Consider the following 20,515-nt stretch of genomic DNA (forward strand, 5'->3'; position numbering starts at 1 on the left):
TTCTCTTCAACTGTTTCTAGAAGCTCGAGGGTTCCTTGTTGATAATTGTCGTTTTGCGTTAATTTGCATATAGAAAAGGTTGATTTGGGAGGAGATGGAGAGTTAGTCGCGGCTATAGTATAGATTGATTTCGTTTTTACATTTTCCAATATATAGATTTTCCTTCCTGACATTCCTTTCTTTTTATGATTGACGTTAGGTTTATGTTTATTTATTATAGGTCACTTGATCGGCCACCCATTACCTGTTAGGTTTTCACTTGACAGAATTGTTTCATTATTTAACATCGAAGTAGGTATCTTTATTACTCGCTCTAATTTCTTGCTTGACTTAATGACTTTGGGTTTATCTTTTTATTTTTCTAAGGTAGATTAAATGAGTGTAATGATAGATATGATGGTTGAATATGTTTATTTTGATTCTTCTCAATCGGAGTTATAGATTGAATATGGTTGAATATCGAGTTATAGTTTCCCTGAAGGCTGAAGCATTACTTCTAGTCTAGACTCTAGACAATATGTCTTCGTAGCGAATTGTTTGGGACAACTCAAGGGTGGCATTTTCAACAATTTCTTATGGCTTGTTGTCATATTGAAGGCATTTTCAACTCAAGGGTGGCATTTCCAAATGCAACCTTAGATGGACACTTGACAATCAGGTTTGACGACAAGAAGTAATGCTTCAGGGAAACTAATACACCAACTCGAGGACGATTAAATTTAGCCAAAGGAATGTGTACGAATAAGCTTCTTACATTTGTGGATTATGTATTTGTGGACATGAGTTTTTTTCTTATATAATATGAAAGTTCTGTTTTTAAGACATTCAAGTTAGGTGAATGAAATGATAATGATTTTATATTTGTATATGACGGAATTAATAGGGTATATATATATGCTTGGAAGATTTGGTATGCAATTTTTTTTAGTTTTTGGCATGGGAAGAGCAATGTTTAGTGAAAGCAGTGCGTTTGACAGGGAGGGCAAGCCTTTTAGGTTAGGGAGAGAGATGAACACTATTTTTCAAAATATCCCAAAATTAAACATTAGTCCCTCCTTAAAACTATGTCCGATCAAAACTCAAAAGAAAAACTCTTGAAACCTGTTCGACCAAAAGTGATAAAAACCTATGAATCTGTTCATTTGGATCAAATTAAGAGAGAGAAAGAGATAGAAATGGAAACCCTAACCCTAGATGACTAACACAACATTCATCTCCATAATGTACCTCTTATTATTGCTTGATATCTCCATAGATTTTTAGGGCTTTAACATTGATTACAGTAACTTTGGAATATTTCAAGTACCAATATTGCAATAAAGAATACAAACAAGGAAATAGTGAAAATTTTCATCTAGAACCACTGCAAAGGATAACAAATTTCGTCCAAAGCGGACGAAAAATCGGACAAATTTCAACCAGAGCGGATGAAAAAACAGACAAATTTCAACTAGAGCGGATGAAAAAATAGACAAATTTTAGTCAAGTCGATCGAAATTTATTGTCTTTTACATTTAACCCAACCGAAAATCCTTTACTGGAACAAAAATGACCTAAAACCCTAAAAATGTTTGTTCAACCATAAAGCAAGACAAGAAAAGCTTTTTCTTTACCTTAGACATATTATCTTCATTATATATGTCTTCGTTTAAATCGATTTTATTGGATGTCCTCGTTTAAGTCGATATTTTCGTTTAAGTCAAAGGACTCTTCTTTCTTGATGTAGGTTGCCTCCTTCTTCATTAATGGTGGTTCCTCATCTGTGAGATCTTGAAGCATCATTAAAAGTTTGTAAACGAAGACAACAAACTTATGTATTTTGAAAGTTTTGTTATGTTAGTGGTGGTGTTGATAGTAGTGATTGGTAGTAGGGTTGGGCTGTTTATGTAAGACAAAATTATAAATGAATAGAACATTAGATTTATTGTTAATTTTATTCAAGTCCTTATATTTTTGCATTATTTATTAAATGATTCTTATAATGCTCTCCTTAAAATAATTTGGTAATGGAACAACAAATACATAAATTGACCTTTCTAACGCACTGCCTATACCAGATATCGCTCTTTCTATATCAAAAACCTTTTTTTTGGAGATATTGATATTATTAGTGACGGAAGAAAACTGTCCCGTTTACTTGTTGTTCGGGACAGAAAAAATTTGCCCCTAAAGTTCGTCCTCGATGCTATTCGTGGCGTTAGGATCCGTCCTGGATAATCATGGGACAGTTCTTGGCTTTTAGGGACGATTTCTAGTCGTCCTCGTCCTTAATGGCCGTATTTTTTGTTGTGTCTCGAGTCTGTCTATCATGTCGCTAAAGGAATTGTAACACAATGTTGCAAAATTATGAATGAAAAAATTACGGTTTTGAAAAACCGTTTGGAGCCGTGGAGGCTATGAATAAAACTCAGTATCCCAGAAAAACGAATAATGGGACAGAAGAAAAAGTCTTATTTTCAATTAACCGAGAGGTGATAGGTCAACCTACAACCCCCTGTCTGAGGGGGCGCGTCCGCCTTGGGCCCCCACCACAAAGAGGCCCATTTCTTAAGAAGATGACCCTTAAGTAATATACCCCTGCACCATGCCTCGGCCTGTGGTCATGTTTTGATAAGTTGCAAACTGAATATTAAATATAATTTTATATTAAGATCCAAACATTACAGGAAAATTTAAAACTCCGTTACGTTATTTGTAATTATCAACTTTTAATCTAATATAGAATAAACATTAGTCTTGTTCACAAGTAATTCTGAATTCTTAGACTAGTTTCCTACAAAACACAAAATTTTAAAATGAAAAAGATTCTCTTCTGTCTTTTTCAAAATACATTTGGAATCATCTATTATTTTCATCATCTACTGATAAATCATCTTTCATTTGGTTTAATTTTTTGCTCGTAATTTTTTCAATGTACGAAAAGCCTATAATCAAATTTCGCACAGAGCCATCAAATTCTTAGCCATGGCTCTGGCAATAGGGGTTGTAGTCTGTGAACCGTCCCTTAAGGTTAATTCAAAAAAGATTCAAATAAAAAAGGGTAACGAAAATGCTTTAGAATTTAACATTGATGATGCTAATGAGGTGATGAATGAAAAGAAGATAACAATCCAATAGTTCTTAAAGACGATAATGCATCCTGCGAGGAAAAAAAACTTATACTCAGTGATACCATGTGAGTATTATGATTTTACAACAAGAATAATCAAGAAATAATGAAGAGCAAATAAAAGAGATTAGACGTAGTTTTATTGGATTTTTTTTATGAGTCATATGTAATAGATTACATCTGGGTTTACAAAAGATAAGAAATAAGAAAACACAATAAAATATAAACACAAGAGTTTGGAAAACTAAGTTTATTTTTCTTTCTCTTTCTCTCTCGCTCTCATTATCACTCTCTTCGGTCTGGCTGGTGGAGGATGCCCATAGGATTTTGACACCCTCTTGATTACGTTAACAATATTTGTCGAATGAGTATCATCGGTCTAGATTTCAAGCTATATCTTGTTGAAGAAGTAAATCAATATGAGCTTAGATCTAAGCGTGGGCACCTCCAATGGGACACTCAAACTTTAAAACGTTAAATGTCACTTAGAATTTTTAGAGTTTTTGTAGCCTTCTCCAATGACACCCTACTACACATTTCTTGATGGGTATTTGTTATATAGAGACTTTCAAGAGGATCAAATCGAGTCACGTGTGTACCAAATATAGTTATTTTAAAGATTTCCATGGAGACACAAAAAATTTCGAGTGCCTACAGTTTGCCACTTTAGAAAGAAAATTTTAATTGACACTTGACAACTAGGATTATAAGAGTTTTTATTGAATGTCAGATTGCGGATGATCTAAGCTATATTTTCACTTCGGATTGTTATTCCTCGTGAACGACACTGATGCGAATTTTCAGTAACCGAGATAATGGGCTAAATCAACCTCGTATTTTGTAATAAAAATAACTACAAGTGCACATATATATATGTAATGCATACCTAAGAAAGTAAGGGTCGACTCCACGAACAAAAGAGTGAGTATAATTGAAATCTAAAACTAGAAATAAAGAGTTTTGAATTATAATTGAATGAGAAAGAAAATTAACAAATCAACAGGAAAAAATATAGAACGAAATCAAGATGAGAAAAATCTATAGTTTTAGAATCATCCACTTAAATCACTTCTAGAAACAAGTAATTATCTAATTAAATCTCTTTTTGTATAATTAGAATTTTAGATAATAAACTACCTAAATTCTGTAAGATTATTGGATAAAAACATGTTCTTTAAACAAAAGTATAATCGTCTTCCTTTTACGGACTATGATTTTTTTACTATTATTCATCAATTAATAAGAATATTTCATCAAACGATTTAGTCTAAATATGAATTATCAAACCACGAAGCATAAATAATGAAAAGAAAATCAAATCAATATGAAAGACAATTAACAAATCATTAACACACAATCAAGATGATATAATTAACTAAATGAACTCTCCTTCATCAAAAAAAAAAAAAAAACTAAATGAACTCATCTCCAAACAGGGCCGGCCCTAGCCCAAGCGGTGGCTTTGGGCCTCCAATCGTATAGGACCTCTGGTTGAATTGTTTAAGGCTACTTTATTACTTATGTTCAATGTTTAGCACTAAAGTTGAAATAGTAGATTGGTTATACACTTGTTGGTAACCCAACAGAACAAGAATGGTATTTTCAATTCAGCTCCCCTTTGAATCGACTTGGTTTCCTCTGTTATATGTATTTGTGGCGGGAAAATTGGGGTCCAATTTGAATCTGGGTGTGTGGAGAAGGTTACTGGAGCAGAGGATTTAGCTGTTTTAGGGTTTGGAAATGTGAAATTAGAGATGACATCATTTATCCCTTTCATTTCTTCTTCTTATCGTTTCTCGAATCTTGGCCACTGAAATCCCTAACGCTAATCTTCCAAAGTTCAACCGTCTTTAGTCTTCAACGAAGAATCGAGTAATCGACCTTCAACAAATCAACCATAATCCCTAATCTTTGTTCGTTTAGGTTTTTGGGTTAGTCTCGTTTCTGTTTGATGAAATAGTTATCGTATTCAACTCTTAATGGCAACGAATCGGTTGAAGACTCAATCCTCTTCAATCTCATCTTCGTATCTGGTGATTTATTTCTTTCCATTCAATCAAAGCTAAGATCTAAATAATTTGTATTTTTTTCGAAAAAAAATATATTCATTCTTCTTGTTTGTTTTAATAAAAAAGTTTCTTCGGAAAAATATATTCATTCTTCTTCTCTGTTTTCTTTGTTGATCTTCTTCACTGTTTACTTATATGAAAAATCTAGAAATAATTTTGTTTCTAATATCTAAAATTAATGTTTCAATGACTTTTATCTATTGCTGATTCTTTAAATATTTTTTTGTGTTCGAAAAAAAAAATTCATTCTTTTCTGTTTTTTATTGATCTTATTCTATGTTTACTTAAAAGAAAAATCTAGAAATAACAGTTGTTTATTGTTGATTTTTCAAATTATTTACTTCACTATTTTCTTATTATATTCATGTTCTTCCACATCTTACATTGGCAGTGATAAAACATTATATAATCGTCACCATTGGCCATCCAAAATATTGTATCATCCCGTCTAAAGGTAAAACTCATAACTTTGTTATTTTGTTTTCTGATATTGTATATAGAATTTTTTATTATTATATTATATTTTTTATTTTCAGATTTCATTTTATTTATTATTTCAGGACACAACTCAACAACACAAACATTATTTCAAGTCTGATGCTCATTTCATTTTAAATTTGCAACCACCTCTGTGAGTATAAATTTAGTTGCATATTTTTGTACCAATTTGCTGTTTCATGTTTGGTATGTTTTGTGTGTACGTTGTTGTTGTATACTGTTGGATTGAATTTGATGGCTTTTGAATGATGAAGTATGTATGATGACCCTTTTTATGCAACATATTGATGTTAACTCTTAACATGCTCATATGATGATCTATGTTAGCATGTATTCCGACTTGTGAAGGCTTTCTCAACCTCAGAACTCAATATGATTCCTTTCCATGTACTCTAGGACTTGGTAAAGCTGAGTCGCTTCCTGTTTATCATGGTTGATTTAAATTTGGCAACATGGTTTGTTAAACATGTATTATTATGCTTTCTTATTTTCATTTTATCCGATGTGGGTTGTTAAAGTTGACTGATTGTGATGGCATATTATTAGGGTTAGTAACTACTTCATTTTATTCATGGTCGTGTGATGTTTTGTTAGATTCTAATGGTTATATCTTAGTTGGACTTGTGAAGGTCGACTTGAGAATTCACTTCATTAACGAAATTTGATTCCTTGACAAGTTTTACGACTTGTTCAAATTGAGTCGCTTCCTGTTAATGATGAGTGATTTAGAGTTGGCAATATGGTTTGATTAAAGTTGTTTACCAAATGATAACAATTCTAACATTGTAAATATGTTGTTTCTAGATTTCTAGCCATGTTGTAGATTTAGGAACAACTGAAATAGTTGTAATGTTGTAGGTCATGGACCTTGGAGGTTCCTCAGCTTCTGGTCTTGGTACTACTTCAGATACAGCTGTTCCAGTTACTGTGGCTTTTGTTGTTGATGTTGTTGTTGTTACAGTTGATACAGTCTCTGAAGGTTCACAAAAAAAAAATGAGAAATTCTAATGTATGGGGGAATGTGGGACCTTATTAAGGTGCCTGACCCTAAGAATCTTGAAAGAAATAAGAAATGGCTCGATGCAAGTTATGCAGAGAGATAAAGGATCCTAAGTCTGATCATGGCACATCACATTTTCGCAGGTATAATAAAAAGTGTCTCGAAATTCATAAGTTTGAATTGAAGCTGTCCACTTTGTCTTCTAACCAAAGAGGCCTTATGACTACTTTAAGTATTCTCATTCTCGAGCTCGAGACAACATGATTAGGATAACAATCATGAATGAACTTCCATTCTCCTTTGTTGAAGATTGATTTGCGGAATATACTATCAATGATAGTTTTCATCCTTCATGTACGAGGTTTCCTTGTGGCACCCTTAGAAGCAGACTACAATTCTTTTTCAAAGAAGAAAAGGAAGATCTAAAAACTGTGTTGAAGAGACCTCTTCTGGCCGGATCTCCTTGACTTTTGGTTTTTGGAAGTCGAATCAGTAATTGTATTACATGTCCATTACTAGCCACTTTATTGATTCGAAATGGAATTTGTAAAAGAGAATACTAGCATACTCTTTAATGGACAAAACACATAGTGGGGATAATATCTCTCAACTTTTGCTTGAGAATTTAGCTTCTGATTGGGGAATAACAGATATATTATTTTATCTTTCATTAGATAATGCAAGTTCAAACTATGTTTCTATTACTAAGCTAAGGAGTCTTCTACCCATTTACCTCTTCATGGTGACTTGTTTCATGTTAAATGTTGTTGTCATATTCTTAACTTGGTTGGTGCAAGATGGTTTGAAAGTTCCAGAGTTTTCTCAAATGTTACAACATTTTAAAAGTAACATGGAGTATATTAGGGTCAATGATGCATGTACTGATCAGTTTAATGCTATATGTGTTTCACATGGTATGAAGAAGAAAAAAACTACAACTAGATGTGAAGCATACGTGGAATTCCACCTATTTGGTGTTAAGTAGAATTCTCCCTTACAAGGACATACTTAGTGTTTTCTTGTCTGATGGGAGGAATCTTTTCCCTCTGACTTCTGAAGATTGGCTATATGCTGATTCGTTGTGTAAATTTTTGAAACCCTTTTATGAAGCAACTAAGTCTTTTTTTTGTGTATCGTATGTTACTAGTTGCCATGTTCTTGAACACTTGTTTGAGATTGGTGTTGTTTTTAAAGAGAATACAGACAACCCTTTGTTTGGTGGGATTGTGGCTGCCATAGAGGCTAAGTTTCTAAAGTATTGGGAGGAACTCCTACTTTACTTGGTATTGCATGTGTACTCGATCCTATGATAAAAACTAGGGTCGAGCTTGTGTTGGATGCTCTCTATGATTGTTTTAGTACATCTGCCTATTCTCTTAAGTATATTTGATGTGACATGAAAATGTCAAATTTGAAGCGCCTAACTTAGACTAGTTAGTCCGTTACGGGTGTTATTTACAGTATTTTATGTGTGTTTTCTTGTTAGGTGGCTTACATGGAGCTAGACACGTAAGTCAGAATAAAAAGAGAAAACTATCGCTTTCATTCCATGCGGCCGAAACGGGAGAAAAAACATCAAATGAATCAAACGACAAGTGGAGTCAATGACGAGTCCGACGGTGAAAACGGAAGTTGATTTGGAGTTCGGACGGGGAAGTTGTGAAAGAAATAAGCTGAGGTATTCTCTTGAAATTAGATTGGTATAGAAGAAGATGAAGGCACCCTTTGGTTTCTAAGTCAAAGTCCAAACTCAAGTCCAAAAGCCTAAATAATAATAATAAAGAAGATTTTATGGCACCCCAAGACCAAGTCAAAGTCTTAAGGACAAGTCAAGGATTTTGGTCCTTGGGGTGGAGTGGACAAAAAGGAAAATGAAGTCTTTGAAGGCTAAGTATGATTTTAGAGCATCAGTACTCCGACTCAAATGGGCCAAATTGTTCATCAATTGGATGCACTTTTGCTGAGTACGCTGCTGTTATGAATGATAGATTACAGTCCTATATTGCTAGTACTTCTACTTTTTCTCAGTCTATTTCTGTTGTACCTACTTCCTCTGGTCGTGGTATCGTTTGAGTTTAGTGTGCTTGATTGGTGGAGAGAAAATGAGAAAGGGTATCCCGTTCTTTCCACTATTGCCTAGGACGTACTTGTTGTTCCGGTGTCGATTGTTGCTTCAAAGTTGACATTTTCAATGGGCAAAAGAATACTCGAAGATTATCGTAGTAACTTCACACCAGAAATGTTAGAATGTTGTGTAACTCTTAAAGACTAGTGGAGGGTTAAGTATGCTCATGTGTTTAAGCCATTGTATCCTTTTGATGAGGCTAAGTACAAGGACGACGAAGATGAATCTTCATCTTCTCCTTCGACACAAGTGAGTCGAGCTTGAAAAAAGGTTACTTTCTCTTCAATGTTTCAATTTCATCATTTCAGTGAAATTTTATTTATTGTCAATCTTATTGCCTCTCTCTGTTTGCATGTTTGATGGGTTCACGACAGTCCATTGTTGTTGTGCTCACCATTGCTCTCTTTTTCTAACTACTACTTTGATGGGTTGATGGCGGCTCTCTTATCCTAACTGTTGTTGTGATGGAATCAGGATTTTCACTGTTTTGCTGACTTTATGTTTAGACAGCCATGCTCACTGCTCGATCTTGATACATTTTTTCTGTTGTTCTTACTGTTCACTGCTAGACTGTTGCTCACTGCAGCACTGTTGTTGTGCTCTTTTTTGCTAACTCTATCTATTTGAATATGTAATCTCTAAGTTTTAATTCATATGGAGGTGCAGTACTGCTGGATCTTCATACTATCGATTCTTATGTTTTGATACTTAGGGGGTGGTAGTGGTTCAAGACATTGGAGACATTTTCATATCCCCAATGTCTGTGTTATTGGACGGGGACATTTGTTTATTGGATGGGGACATTTCAAATGTCCCCAAATGTTTGTGTTATAGTTCAGGGACATTTCAAATGTCCTCAAATTTCTGTGTTATTGATTAGGGACATTTTAAATGTTTCCAAATGTCTGTGTTATTCGTTTGAGACACTTCAAATATCCTGAAATGTCTCTGTTATTCGTTTGAGACACGAAATTATGTGACATTTCAAGACAAAATGGTTATATGGACATTTGAGGACATTTTACTGTAAATTTGTGGAGCTTTTGGAGAGAGAATGTTTCTGAAAATATGAAAAACGTTTGAGGATACTTGGGGACATTTCAGTAAGGAAGATAATAAAAATAATTATTATTATCAAATTAGATTAGTAATATATAATATATTATAATATTGATTATTGTTATATTATAGTAATAATAATATTATTATTATTATATTACTATATTCTACTACTATTATTTTATTATTATATTACTATGTTATTGTATTAGTTTTATATTATATTATTGTTATATTATATTTTTGTTATATTACATTATTATAATATTATTATTATTATATTACTATATTATTGTATTATGTTAAATAATAATTTTTTATCAATTGTCCATCAATTTCCAAAGTTGTCTACAAAAGTGCAAAAATATAATTTTGAAATATTAATAGAAATTTGTTCTTCCATATGATAAGACAATAATAATAATATTCAATAATAAATATTTACCAAATGTCTATCAATGTCCACAGATATCTACTGGATGTCCATGAAAGTCGAAGAATATATATTTAAAATATTAATAAAAATATTTTGTTTCATATGATAAGACAATAATAATATTAAAATAATAAACATCAACCAAATGTTCATCAATATCCACAGATATTCGCGAAAGTCCACGAAAGTCGAAAAATATATATTTGTAATGTTAGTACATATATATTATTTCATATGCTAAGACAATAATGATAATATTAAAATAATAGTTATCCACCTATGTCTCTAGATATCCACATGATAATATAATAATAATAATAATAATAATAATAATAATATCTACTACACATTTTGTCTATAGATTTAATATCTTGAAATGTCCCCGTGACATTTTGTCTATAGACCAAATGTCTTCGAGACATTTTGTCTATAAACTAAATGTCTAGAAATATCTTCGGAACATTTTGTCTCTGAGTGTCCCGCAATGTCCTAAACCACTACCACCCCCTTAGGTTAGGCTTCATGAGTTTGATTTGAAGACGACATTTATGTCGATTATTAGATTGAAACTTTGAAGCCTACAGGGTCATCGGTCGACTAGAAGTCTGATTCATCGGCAACATAATGGCATGTCAAAAATTTTAATCTATGCATCAACACTTAGTGTCGTTTTACAATACTCTGCTCAACCGCTCAACTACCAAAGTGTCTGCCAGATGATGATATAATCGACTAAACTTTTTGGTTTCTATTAAGTTGTATTCTCCAACTGTGTAGTTTGTAAATTTGTAACTTCAACCTTCAGTAAATTCCAAATTTTCGCCTCTTTGTATTTTTTTAATTGTTTGTACCCGAAGCCCGACCGACTGATGTCCAGGATGTCCGGATCGATAAAATGGACACAGGCTGACTTTTTTAGGAGAAATTGTCGGTAAGTCCGTCTGTTTAGTCCGCCAGTCGAAGCGATCACCGTGGAGTTTTGTCTGTTCCGTCCGGAACAAGATCAAGTCTGTCTGCGGATTGTCCATCCAGACTGATTTCCAACCCCATCGTAGAGTGAGAATCAAGCAATGAAGACGATGAAAATGCACGACAAGTAGAGATAAGGATCGCCAACAAGTTGTGGTGGTGGCTTTTGGGATGAAAAAGAAAAACTATGTTTTTATTATATAACAATTGCTTTATTTATGTTCAGTTTGATCTTTAATTTTTTTTTTAATCCCTACATAATATACAAGTGACTGGATGTTTTTCTTGAGAAATCGACTACAACCTACTTTTAGTCATTACACGACATTGATACATCATCAAGATGTGAGAAGCACGATAACTGCTTAAGATAAACCAATAATTAAAGGGCCTTAATGCAACATAGAATTGAAAGTCTGGCAAACTTATTATTATTTATAACTTTGATAACTCAAATTCAATAACTATAGATTCAAGCTCCTCTAGAAATTGAACTTGGGACCTCAAGAATTTTGGAGTTCATACCAACCCTATCATTCTATCAACCACTTCAACTAAGTGTTGACTCTGAATTTTATTTAGAAAGTGTGAAAATTGAAAAATATTTAGAAAGTTTTATAAGATATCCCATAAGTGTTATAAACGCCCCCTTTCTTCATAAACTCCCTCTCAAATTTAAATCGAGGGAAGCACTTAAAAGGGGCGCCTTTAAAATTACCTAAAATATCTTACTCCCTACTTTGTAAAGAGTAAATCCTGCTCCTTAACTGCCGAGGACACAGATGAGATTTGTCAACGACCTCCCTAAGTAGAAAAACATTTGACCCCACAACAATAATGCGTTGACTAGTTTGATTAAAACTCTTCTTATCAAATAGCAAAATCCTTCATCCCCCACTCCTGCCCGGTCAACCTTTTGTCCTCATCGATCTTTCATGACTTCTCGACTCCTCACAAAAAAGTCAACACCAAATAGAGCCAAAAAACATTCCCTAACCTCAAGGCAAGGTATCTTCTCTAAAATTTCTCCACATCACCCCCTCCTCATACTATGTGAATATCAAAAATTGAATAAAATTTCAACAAAAAAAAAAAAACATAAAATTTCAACATGATGATAGGGCAGTTATGTCATCTTTCCCATAATTAAATTGTATACATTAAATTAAAGTTACTCATTTTCTTACCCTAATTTTTCTATTTGAGTGTGCAATTAAAACCCAAAATTAATAATTGTACCAAATTAAGAAAATAGATAGATAGACTTATTAAACTCGAGAAAAATTAAGGAACGTTATTGTTACCAGGTTGGTCACTTATTCCTTACGTCTTCATCAAGTCTCTTATTTCATTCTAATTACCACTACAATTATTTTAAATTTCTTAAATGTGTCAAAAGTGACTGAGTAAATTGAATTGCAAACTAAAATATTTGTTGCAGATAAGAGAAAGAAAAAGAATACCATAGTTTGACATTGACATGATAAATAGTTTGAATACTTATTATAGTAATTAAGAAAATTAACCTAACTAATCCTATATCTAGCTAGGTTTTACATATTCATACCTAAAGATAACCCATCCACAATACCTCTAGAGAATCTTATTTAATATGAAGATTAAGAAGAATATTACTTTAGTGGTTGACTACCCTCTTTGTTTTTTTGTTTATTTCAAATTGGTAGGGATAGGAAATGGTGGGTCAAGTCACGGGTCAGGTAGCTCTAACCCATCATCATCCATCTTCATCTGAACCACATTTGAATGAAGCCAAAACTAGTAGACACAGTATAGAGATTGGGTTGTTCATGGATTTGTGTAAGATTATAATTTATGAGTTTTTGGAGTTTATCAAAAGTCAAACTTAACATAGGGTACAAATCTAAAAATGAATTTAGAGAGGTACTACACTCTCAAAAGTAGTTACATTTGTAAACCAAAATTTACCTACTCTTCTTATTGGTTCAATAAAAATATAAAATTGATCCATAATTCGTAGCCCTTGAAAGTTTACCATCTTCCCTCTCATAGTCATCTAGTCCGATTTTGCAAAATCAATCCACCCTTATCTAGGAGTATTCTTTTTGGAACAGTAAGATTCGAACGTTAATCTTCAGGTCAAAAAATCAAAATCCGGATATGGATTTTACTTTACCCATGCATAGATGTCGTAATTCCTTTTATTAATCTAAATTAACAAAGCTTTCAACAAAAAAAAAAAAAAAAAAAAAAAAAAAAAAAAAAAATCTAAATTAACAAAGAGAGGGCATTAACAGTTAAAGAAGTAACATCAACATCTTTCTCTCTCTCTCTCTGCCTAGCTACTCCACTCTCTCTTAAGTCTCCTCCTTATATTCTCTTTCAAGAACGGTTATCTTTACAATTCAAACTCTTCTGTTTCTTTATCTTCTTCTTCTTCTTCTTCTTCTTCTTCTTCTTGTGTGCTGTAATTCTTGTAGATAAAAGATGGAGGAAGAATACTTACAAGAAGCTAATAATTGGTATAATGGGTATTTGTTAGATGAAGAGGAGCTAGTAAGAGAGCTTCTTGACAATGAATCTCCTTTCTTTATGTTACCAGAAATCACCACCATTGAATCTGAATGCAGTTATTCATCTTCTTCGTCATCAAAATCACCATTAACAAATAATTCAGCTCCCAGCACAATTGTTTACTCAGGACCAACTATCAATGAAGTCGAAACTGCACTATCCTTAACTACAGATGATCATCAAAGTACTATCACAGAATCCATTAAACAGAGCATTTCAGCTGGAGGGTATGTTTTTACTCGTCTTCTTGAACTTCTCGCGCCTTCTGGGTATATCTAATTTCTTAATTTTCTCGTTCTTGATTGTTCTTTCATCATCTGCAGAATTTCGATATTGGACAAGGGTGTGAGTAAGGTTGATAATAAGTATACTTTAAAGATTAAGAGTTTAGGAGATGGAATGTCTGATGATGGTTATAAATGGAGAAAATATGGACAGAAATCTATTAAAAACAGCCCAAATCCAAGGTAACTTTTTCTTTCGGCTTTTTTATTTCATGTTTTCATTATATCTTATTGTTCTAAGTTTCAAGATTTTAAGTTTTTAGCTTTGCAGATTTTGATTTGAATTCTTTTACTTAGCTTTTTTAGAGAGGCATTTTTTGGGTCAAAAGACTCAAAACCAGAGTTGGAATATACATAAATGATAATGTCTAGGCATCAAATATTGTGTTTGATTTCATATCCATAAAGTTTCTTTTAATTTTGTCCTTTCTTAACTTTAATTTTGAGATAATATACCAATTCCTCAGTCGAAAAATTTCAAAAAGATTACAGTTCTTTTGCTAGTCTTAAGTTTTTCATTTTCGAACAGTTTAGTCATTAGCAAAAAATGTAAAAGAACATAGACTTTGAACTATGCAGAAAGATGCCCATAGAACCTTGTGATAATAATTTCGAACCGAAATTTTTTTTCCTATCAACCAGACTTCTCTTTCTAGTTTTCTTCAAGGGTTTATTCTTCAAACCGAAAAGATAACTGAGAAGGAGAAAGAGAGAGAGAGTGTGTTAAGGGCTAGAACCAAAACTGGAAACCAATCTTATATAGTGCTCTTATAATATAGTATTTTCTTCCAAAATAGTCAGAAACTTGAAAGATTTTTGTGGCTTAACTTATCAATCAGTTGGTGGTGTTTTATGACTCCAAAACCATTTCAGATTCAAAAGCATTTAAAATATTCGCTCTGCTACCAATTTCTTGTGTAATATGAATTATTGAAAGTTTTCGACGAGGAACTTGACATCCACTATTATATTTCCTTAATAAATCACCAAATAACAGTGAGAAACCATGAATGGTGATGATGTTGATTAAATCAGAGTAGTTTGAACTGAGTCAACTCTCTTATCGATTCTTTTACATCTTTTTTCTTAATGTTAGTTCTTGTTTTGTTTGAACTTTGAATTATGTACTTACCAAGTAAAAGTCATACCTGCAATAATGTTAGTATTCTTTGTATTCATTTTCTTGTGTTTGTGTGTAATGCCGAGAGCAGGAGTTATTATAGGTGTACAAACCCTAGGTGCAGTGCAAAAAAGCAGGTGGAGCGATCAAGCGAAGACCCAGAAATGGTCATCGTCACGTACGAAGGGCTTCACCTTCACTTTGCCTACTCCCACTTCTTCCCAATTAAAACCCTAAACAGTCCTTACTCCACACCACCCTTGAAGAAGTCCAAGATAAGCAAAAACAGCACCAACACACCGCAGAACCAAAAGGATCAACAAGCCGAGGCAGAAACCCGACGCATAATGGACCTCGCGGACACGAACCAAGTAATGGATGGGGCTCAAGAAGAGCAACTATTTGAAAGAACTGCCACTGGTGGCCCACAAGGTTTGCTTGAAGATATGGTACCTATGAGAATTAGGAACCCATCAAACAATACTACCACTTTGTCTACTTCTTATTCATCTTCTTCTCCTACTTCATCTTCTTCTTTTACTTGGTCTCCTAGTTGTTCTTCTTTCGATGTTGGCGTTTTTATCTAGTACCATGTGAGATTTTATTTTCTTTTTTTAAACAAAATTTATGTAAATTTTTATTAGGGTTATTGTAACCTCGGGCAAAACCCAATAACATCGAAATTGTTTCCCATGTAAGTTGGATTAGTGGAAATTATTTTGTTTGGTGTGGTTTAATGGTTGGTTGTAAATTGTAATACGTGATTTATGACTAATAATACTAAATTAATCATATTTACAGTGTTCAGAATCTTTACTCTGTTTTTAGAATTGATCATTTAGATTCTGTTAATTTTCTCTTTGGGGTAGTGAAGTTATTGCCCTATCTTTCGGTATTTAAATTTAGAATGTTAATCGGGTACTTTAATGGGCCGATTATCCCCATTTTGTTAGTTAATGTTGTATGTTATTTTCAATCAAATACAAGTATTTAATATTAATCGTGTTTGAAGTTTATGATAAACTAAATCATCCTACAAATACGATAATTGAGAATATATAGTTCCTAGTAATACCATCATTTGAATCATAAATTGTGGCAGATATCTATATTATCACTAATAACAAAATAAGAGTCATGATTTAGTAAGCTTGAGCTATACCAGCGAGTTTATCAAGCAAATGAATTTATAGCCAATACAATCGATGAATTTCCTTTTGTCCAAAAGTTCCAAGCAGAAAAAACAAGAAACCTATTTTCCGAATCAAAGAGAATCCATAAATCAACTTCATTAGAAACATAGGTTATCTATAAAAAGAAATGAATATAAACCAATCGACATCTACGCATCCATGAATAATTAATGCAGAACCTAACTCCTTAATCTAGTCTCTATGAGGGAAGGTATATTGTAGGTTCTGTTTCTAAAAGAAGTACACCTCTATCTTCTCCTTTTGCCTTTTTGAACGCGTAAAAGTAAAGAGATTGAAGTTCTCCGAGTTCTGTCCTCTAATGGGTTATGGTAAGATTAGGTTTTAGATGTAACACGCATAAAGATCCTTCCCTACTTGCATTTCTAGGGGAATGAAATTAATGCACTTCTAGAAACCCGGCATGGAGAGGAAAGCAAAGGGCAAGACTCGAGACTTATTTGGACTCAGTGTGAAACGAAAATGATGAAATATCAACAACAATTTTATGCAGTCCTAGTTTGTGCGCTATGGGTTTACGATATTATTACTGGAAAGGAATCGATGCCACAAAGCCACACCAAGCCCAAGTCCTTTTAGATCTAAAGAAAAAGTATGAACTCTTTTATCTTTTGCTACTACAGTTGCTGTTTCTTGTTATGGCCTAATGAAGGACGACCCGATATTCATGTTCGTAGACCACGGCGGGTGACAAAAATTGTAGCATGGTCATTGCTATGAGTTAAAGGCCCGATGGCCCAACCTTCATGATCGTGACCGTTTCAACCACACTTTATCTTAGAGTTGCAAGGCCTGATACTAAAATAATTAGTCGGGTTCATGCTCCTAATGGGCTCTTTTGGTTCTCGGTTAGGCTTACAAACGGCCATCCTTTGTGGCATTAGTATACGATCGTTGCCGTATTTGATAGTAGTTGTTACGTGATAGTCCACAACATCTAACAAAACCATATAAAAGGGTCTGAGAATTGGAATCACAATGTAAACATAACAACCAACATTTTACCCAATTCATCACAACTTCAATTCTGAAACACATTTTTAATCAACAGAATTCCTTCCAAGTTATTACTGCTGCAAACTAAACAACATTGCTTTCATATGTACATTAATACATAAGATAGATAAATGTGTAAACTTTATTCATTTACTCTATACTATAACATTGAAGAAAAAGAAGAAATAATGGTAAACTGAGAATAACACATATGACAAACCTTCAATTCAAGATATCCTTTGAAATGAGCAGGTGCAACTAGGGTATGTTAAAGTAAATGCTTTTTCCATGAGACTGATTTTGGTAGGAAGTAAGCCATTAACTGCAACACTTGTGAAGCAAGCCCTAGGTATGAGGTTCAGCTGAAATATATCCATAGGACAATGGGTTTGCTGAGAAATTCACTATCCATTTTGTTGCCAAAATGGCGAGTTAAAGAATCTCATACCATTGGCAGACATTAAAGAGCAGTTAATTGAGAAAAGGGTATGTTTTTAGTTAAGTAAAAGAGAGGGTTTTGGGTATATGGGTTTTGTAGCATATGAGGGGATTTCTACAATGGGGTCCTCTGCTGCGTTAAAATTGTTAATGGTGATTGACAAATTAGGGTTTTGGAGGTGTTGGTATGTACGAATTCCTAAGGGTTAGGGAGGTTCTGAAAATCGCCATTGAGAATGAGATGCAACAGTTATTTCCCAAACGTATGCCACTATTGTTTAGAATCTTTAGATTATGGTTATTTCCCAAATGGCCCCCTAGTTTATGAACAGCTTCCAACATACCCCCTAGTTTATCGAAATACCCAGATAGTCTATTTTTTGACGTTCTCGTCCATTGACCGTTAAAGTCAGATTTTTCTTTCAAAGTTACCCTTCTTTCAATTCTTTTACATCAACCAAATTGTTTTTCTCTCTTGTTCATCTTCCCCAAATTGCTTCTCTCTCTAAAAACTCCTTCTTTCTCTCTCTCACTCTCTCACTCATTAACCCAGATGTCATCATCAACATTAGGGTTGAATCCTAGAATTTATCACTGAACCCTAAATGTTTATGATCAAAAATTCATCGTCGTCATAAAAAAATCATAAAAAGTTAATCATCAACATAAAAAATCAAAATTCATCATAATTTAACATCACTGTTCACTCTTCACAATTCTAGACATAGAAATTAAAGAGAGAAACTAGAGACAGAAAGTAAGGCATTTAAGGATAAAATCATCAAACAAAATGGTTGTTGCAGAAACTAGTACGGTGTTCATTGCGATCCTTTTGCGGTGAATCTGAAGATAAAATCTTCAAAGCAAACGGTAAATCTAGTTATATGACTGGTACGATCTCGTTGTAGATCTGTAAACTTGATAGTCTCTCAGTTTTAGCAATCGATGATTGGAAAGGAATTACAGGTGAGATTCCTTCTTGTAGGATTAGATCATAAAAATCGACCTAAATCATTTCAACAATAAATAATAGAAACAAGAAGAATATTATTGATGGAAGAGAACACTACCCAATTCTAGCACTAGTGCCCAAGAAGTATATGCCCATCAATAACCTCAATAATTATCCAACAGTGTTACGAGGAAGATGGCACCTTCAAATTTAACCATATCTAATCAATTAAATGATGCAAAATCTACCAAATTGTTCATATAAATTCTCAAGTAGTTATCAAATATCAAAGTTTTATCAATAAAACCCTCAATTATAATATAAATAGCCCTCAATTCAATCAAAATTTCACAAACCCAATTACAGAAACAACATAAAGTAATAGAAAATGATGAAATTGAAAAAATACCTTATTCTTATCAATCCTCTTGACTGCAACTCGATATCTATTAATCTTATCAATGACAACAAAAGTATAACCAAATTGGCCATGACCCAACAATTTCCCAACCATATATTTCTGATCAAAATCCTTATTGTACCCAAAATTTATCCTCTTCCAATACGGTATAACCCCACTAGGCTTCCTGGAATTTCCCTCCTTTTTTTTTCCTTCTGTGGTTGTTGACATCAATTTTTATGCTTATCTTGTGGTTTCTCTGCTTCTGAGTATGCCTAAATGAATTCAACCCCTAAGATGATGAACATTTGGGTTGATGAGAGAGAGAAATGAAGAGGTTTTAGAAAGAGAAACAATTTGGGGAAGATGAGCAAGAGAGGGAAACAATTTAGTCGATGTGAAAGAATTAAAAGAATGGTAACTTTGGAATAAAAAAATTTGACTTTAACGGTCAATGGACGGTAATGGCAAAAAAAAAATCATTTTAGTATTTTCTATAAACTACGGGACTACGTGAGAAGCTGATCATAAACTAGGGAGCCATTTGAGAAATAACCATATAGATTATTCGATATTATCTATAATAAAACAGAAGGAATAAAAAGTTGACTAGGACAAAATTTTTTTTTTAATAAAAGATATTGTCTAGAAACCTTTCCCGAAATTTAAAATATAGTCCTTCTTAGAAATAAAATAACTTGTTTTAAAAAAAAAGTAACAGTGTCCTTTTTCTAAAATAAAATAACTATTTTAAGAAAAAAAATGAAACAATAGAAATTGCAAGGGTTTAAAAAAAATTTAAAATCTCTCTCTCAATATAATAATTAATTTAAGAAAAAAAGAAACAAAAGAAAATAAACAATAAGTAAAATACCAAAAACTAGGGTATCCAGAATATATAAATAATAAATATGGAAAGTCGGTTAGCATGTTTGAGGAAAGTGGCTAGAGCAATACTATGGGGCGGGCACTTATAAAATAAGTGGTAAGCCTGTCAATGGATATCCGAATATTCGACATCCGATCCGCATCCGCATTCAAATTTTAAAAAAAAAATCCGAAATTTCGATTCGGATACGGATTCGGATATTCCTTATCGGATATCTGCTTATCGGATATCGGATACGGATACACTCATATTCGATCCGATAAATATCCGTATCCGATAAATATCCGTATCCGATAAGTAATATAAAAAATTAATAAAAATTCATATTTATTCATTATAATATATAAAATGTATGGTTGAGATTTATTATTTAGATCTAATGGTTAAAAATTTAAAGAAAAAATTTG

The 20,515-nt window shown here is 33.0% G+C and overlaps 2 protein-coding genes and 3 long non-coding RNA genes across 5 annotated transcripts in view; 4 read left to right on the plus strand and 1 right to left on the minus strand.

Moving 5' to 3' along the window:
• The window catches only part of LOC147558066 (uncharacterized protein At5g02240-like), a 72,554-nt gene that overhangs the window by 15,623 nt on the left and 36,416 nt on the right, over positions 1 to 20,515 (plus strand). The gene's annotated exons all lie outside the window — the stretch shown is intronic.
• On the plus strand, positions 5,737 to 7,230 carry LOC147558068 (uncharacterized). The gene is made up of 2 exons (XR_015235425.1): positions 5,737 to 5,809; positions 6,535 to 7,230. It is a non-coding gene; the product is annotated as an uncharacterized LOC147558068 (long non-coding RNA).
• On the plus strand, positions 8,883 to 9,486 carry LOC147558069 (uncharacterized). The gene is made up of 2 exons (XR_015235426.1): positions 8,883 to 9,071; positions 9,176 to 9,486. It is a non-coding gene; the product is annotated as an uncharacterized LOC147558069 (long non-coding RNA).
• WRKY49 (WRKY DNA-binding protein 49) lies at positions 13,530 to 16,014 on the plus strand. The gene is made up of 3 exons (XM_086659627.1): positions 13,530 to 14,045; positions 14,142 to 14,285; positions 15,314 to 16,014. Exons 1-3 carry the CDS (start codon positions 13,732 to 13,734, stop codon positions 15,807 to 15,809), a joined length of 954 nt encoding a protein of 317 aa, XP_086515753.1. The 5' UTR covers positions 13,530 to 13,731; the 3' UTR covers positions 15,810 to 16,014.
• Positions 13,703 to 18,103, minus strand: LOC147558071 (uncharacterized). Its single transcript, XR_015234246.1, has 3 exons — positions 17,650 to 18,103; positions 16,385 to 16,474; positions 13,703 to 14,135 (listed from the first exon to the last, which is right to left on the minus strand). It is a non-coding gene; the product is annotated as an uncharacterized LOC147558071 (long non-coding RNA).

Source organism: Eschscholzia californica, unplaced genomic scaffold (assembly GCF_041429995.1).
Source record: "Eschscholzia californica isolate CP2 unplaced genomic scaffold, dmEscCali1.0.p SCAF_2, whole genome shotgun sequence".
Classification (NCBI taxonomy): Eukaryota; Viridiplantae; Streptophyta; class Magnoliopsida; order Ranunculales; family Papaveraceae; genus Eschscholzia; species Eschscholzia californica.

Coding starts and splice junctions, on each gene's coding strand:
- WRKY49 (XM_086659627.1), top strand. CDS start 13,732: ATGGAGGAAGAATACTTACAAGAAGCTAATAATTGGTATAATGGGTAT. Junction 14,046..14,141: donor CAGAGCATTTCAGCTGGAGG/GTATGTTTTTAC, acceptor CATCATCTGCAG/AATTTCGATATTGGACAAGG. Junction 14,286..15,313: donor AAAAACAGCCCAAATCCAAG/GTAACTTTTTCT, acceptor TGCCGAGAGCAG/GAGTTATTATAGGTGTACAA.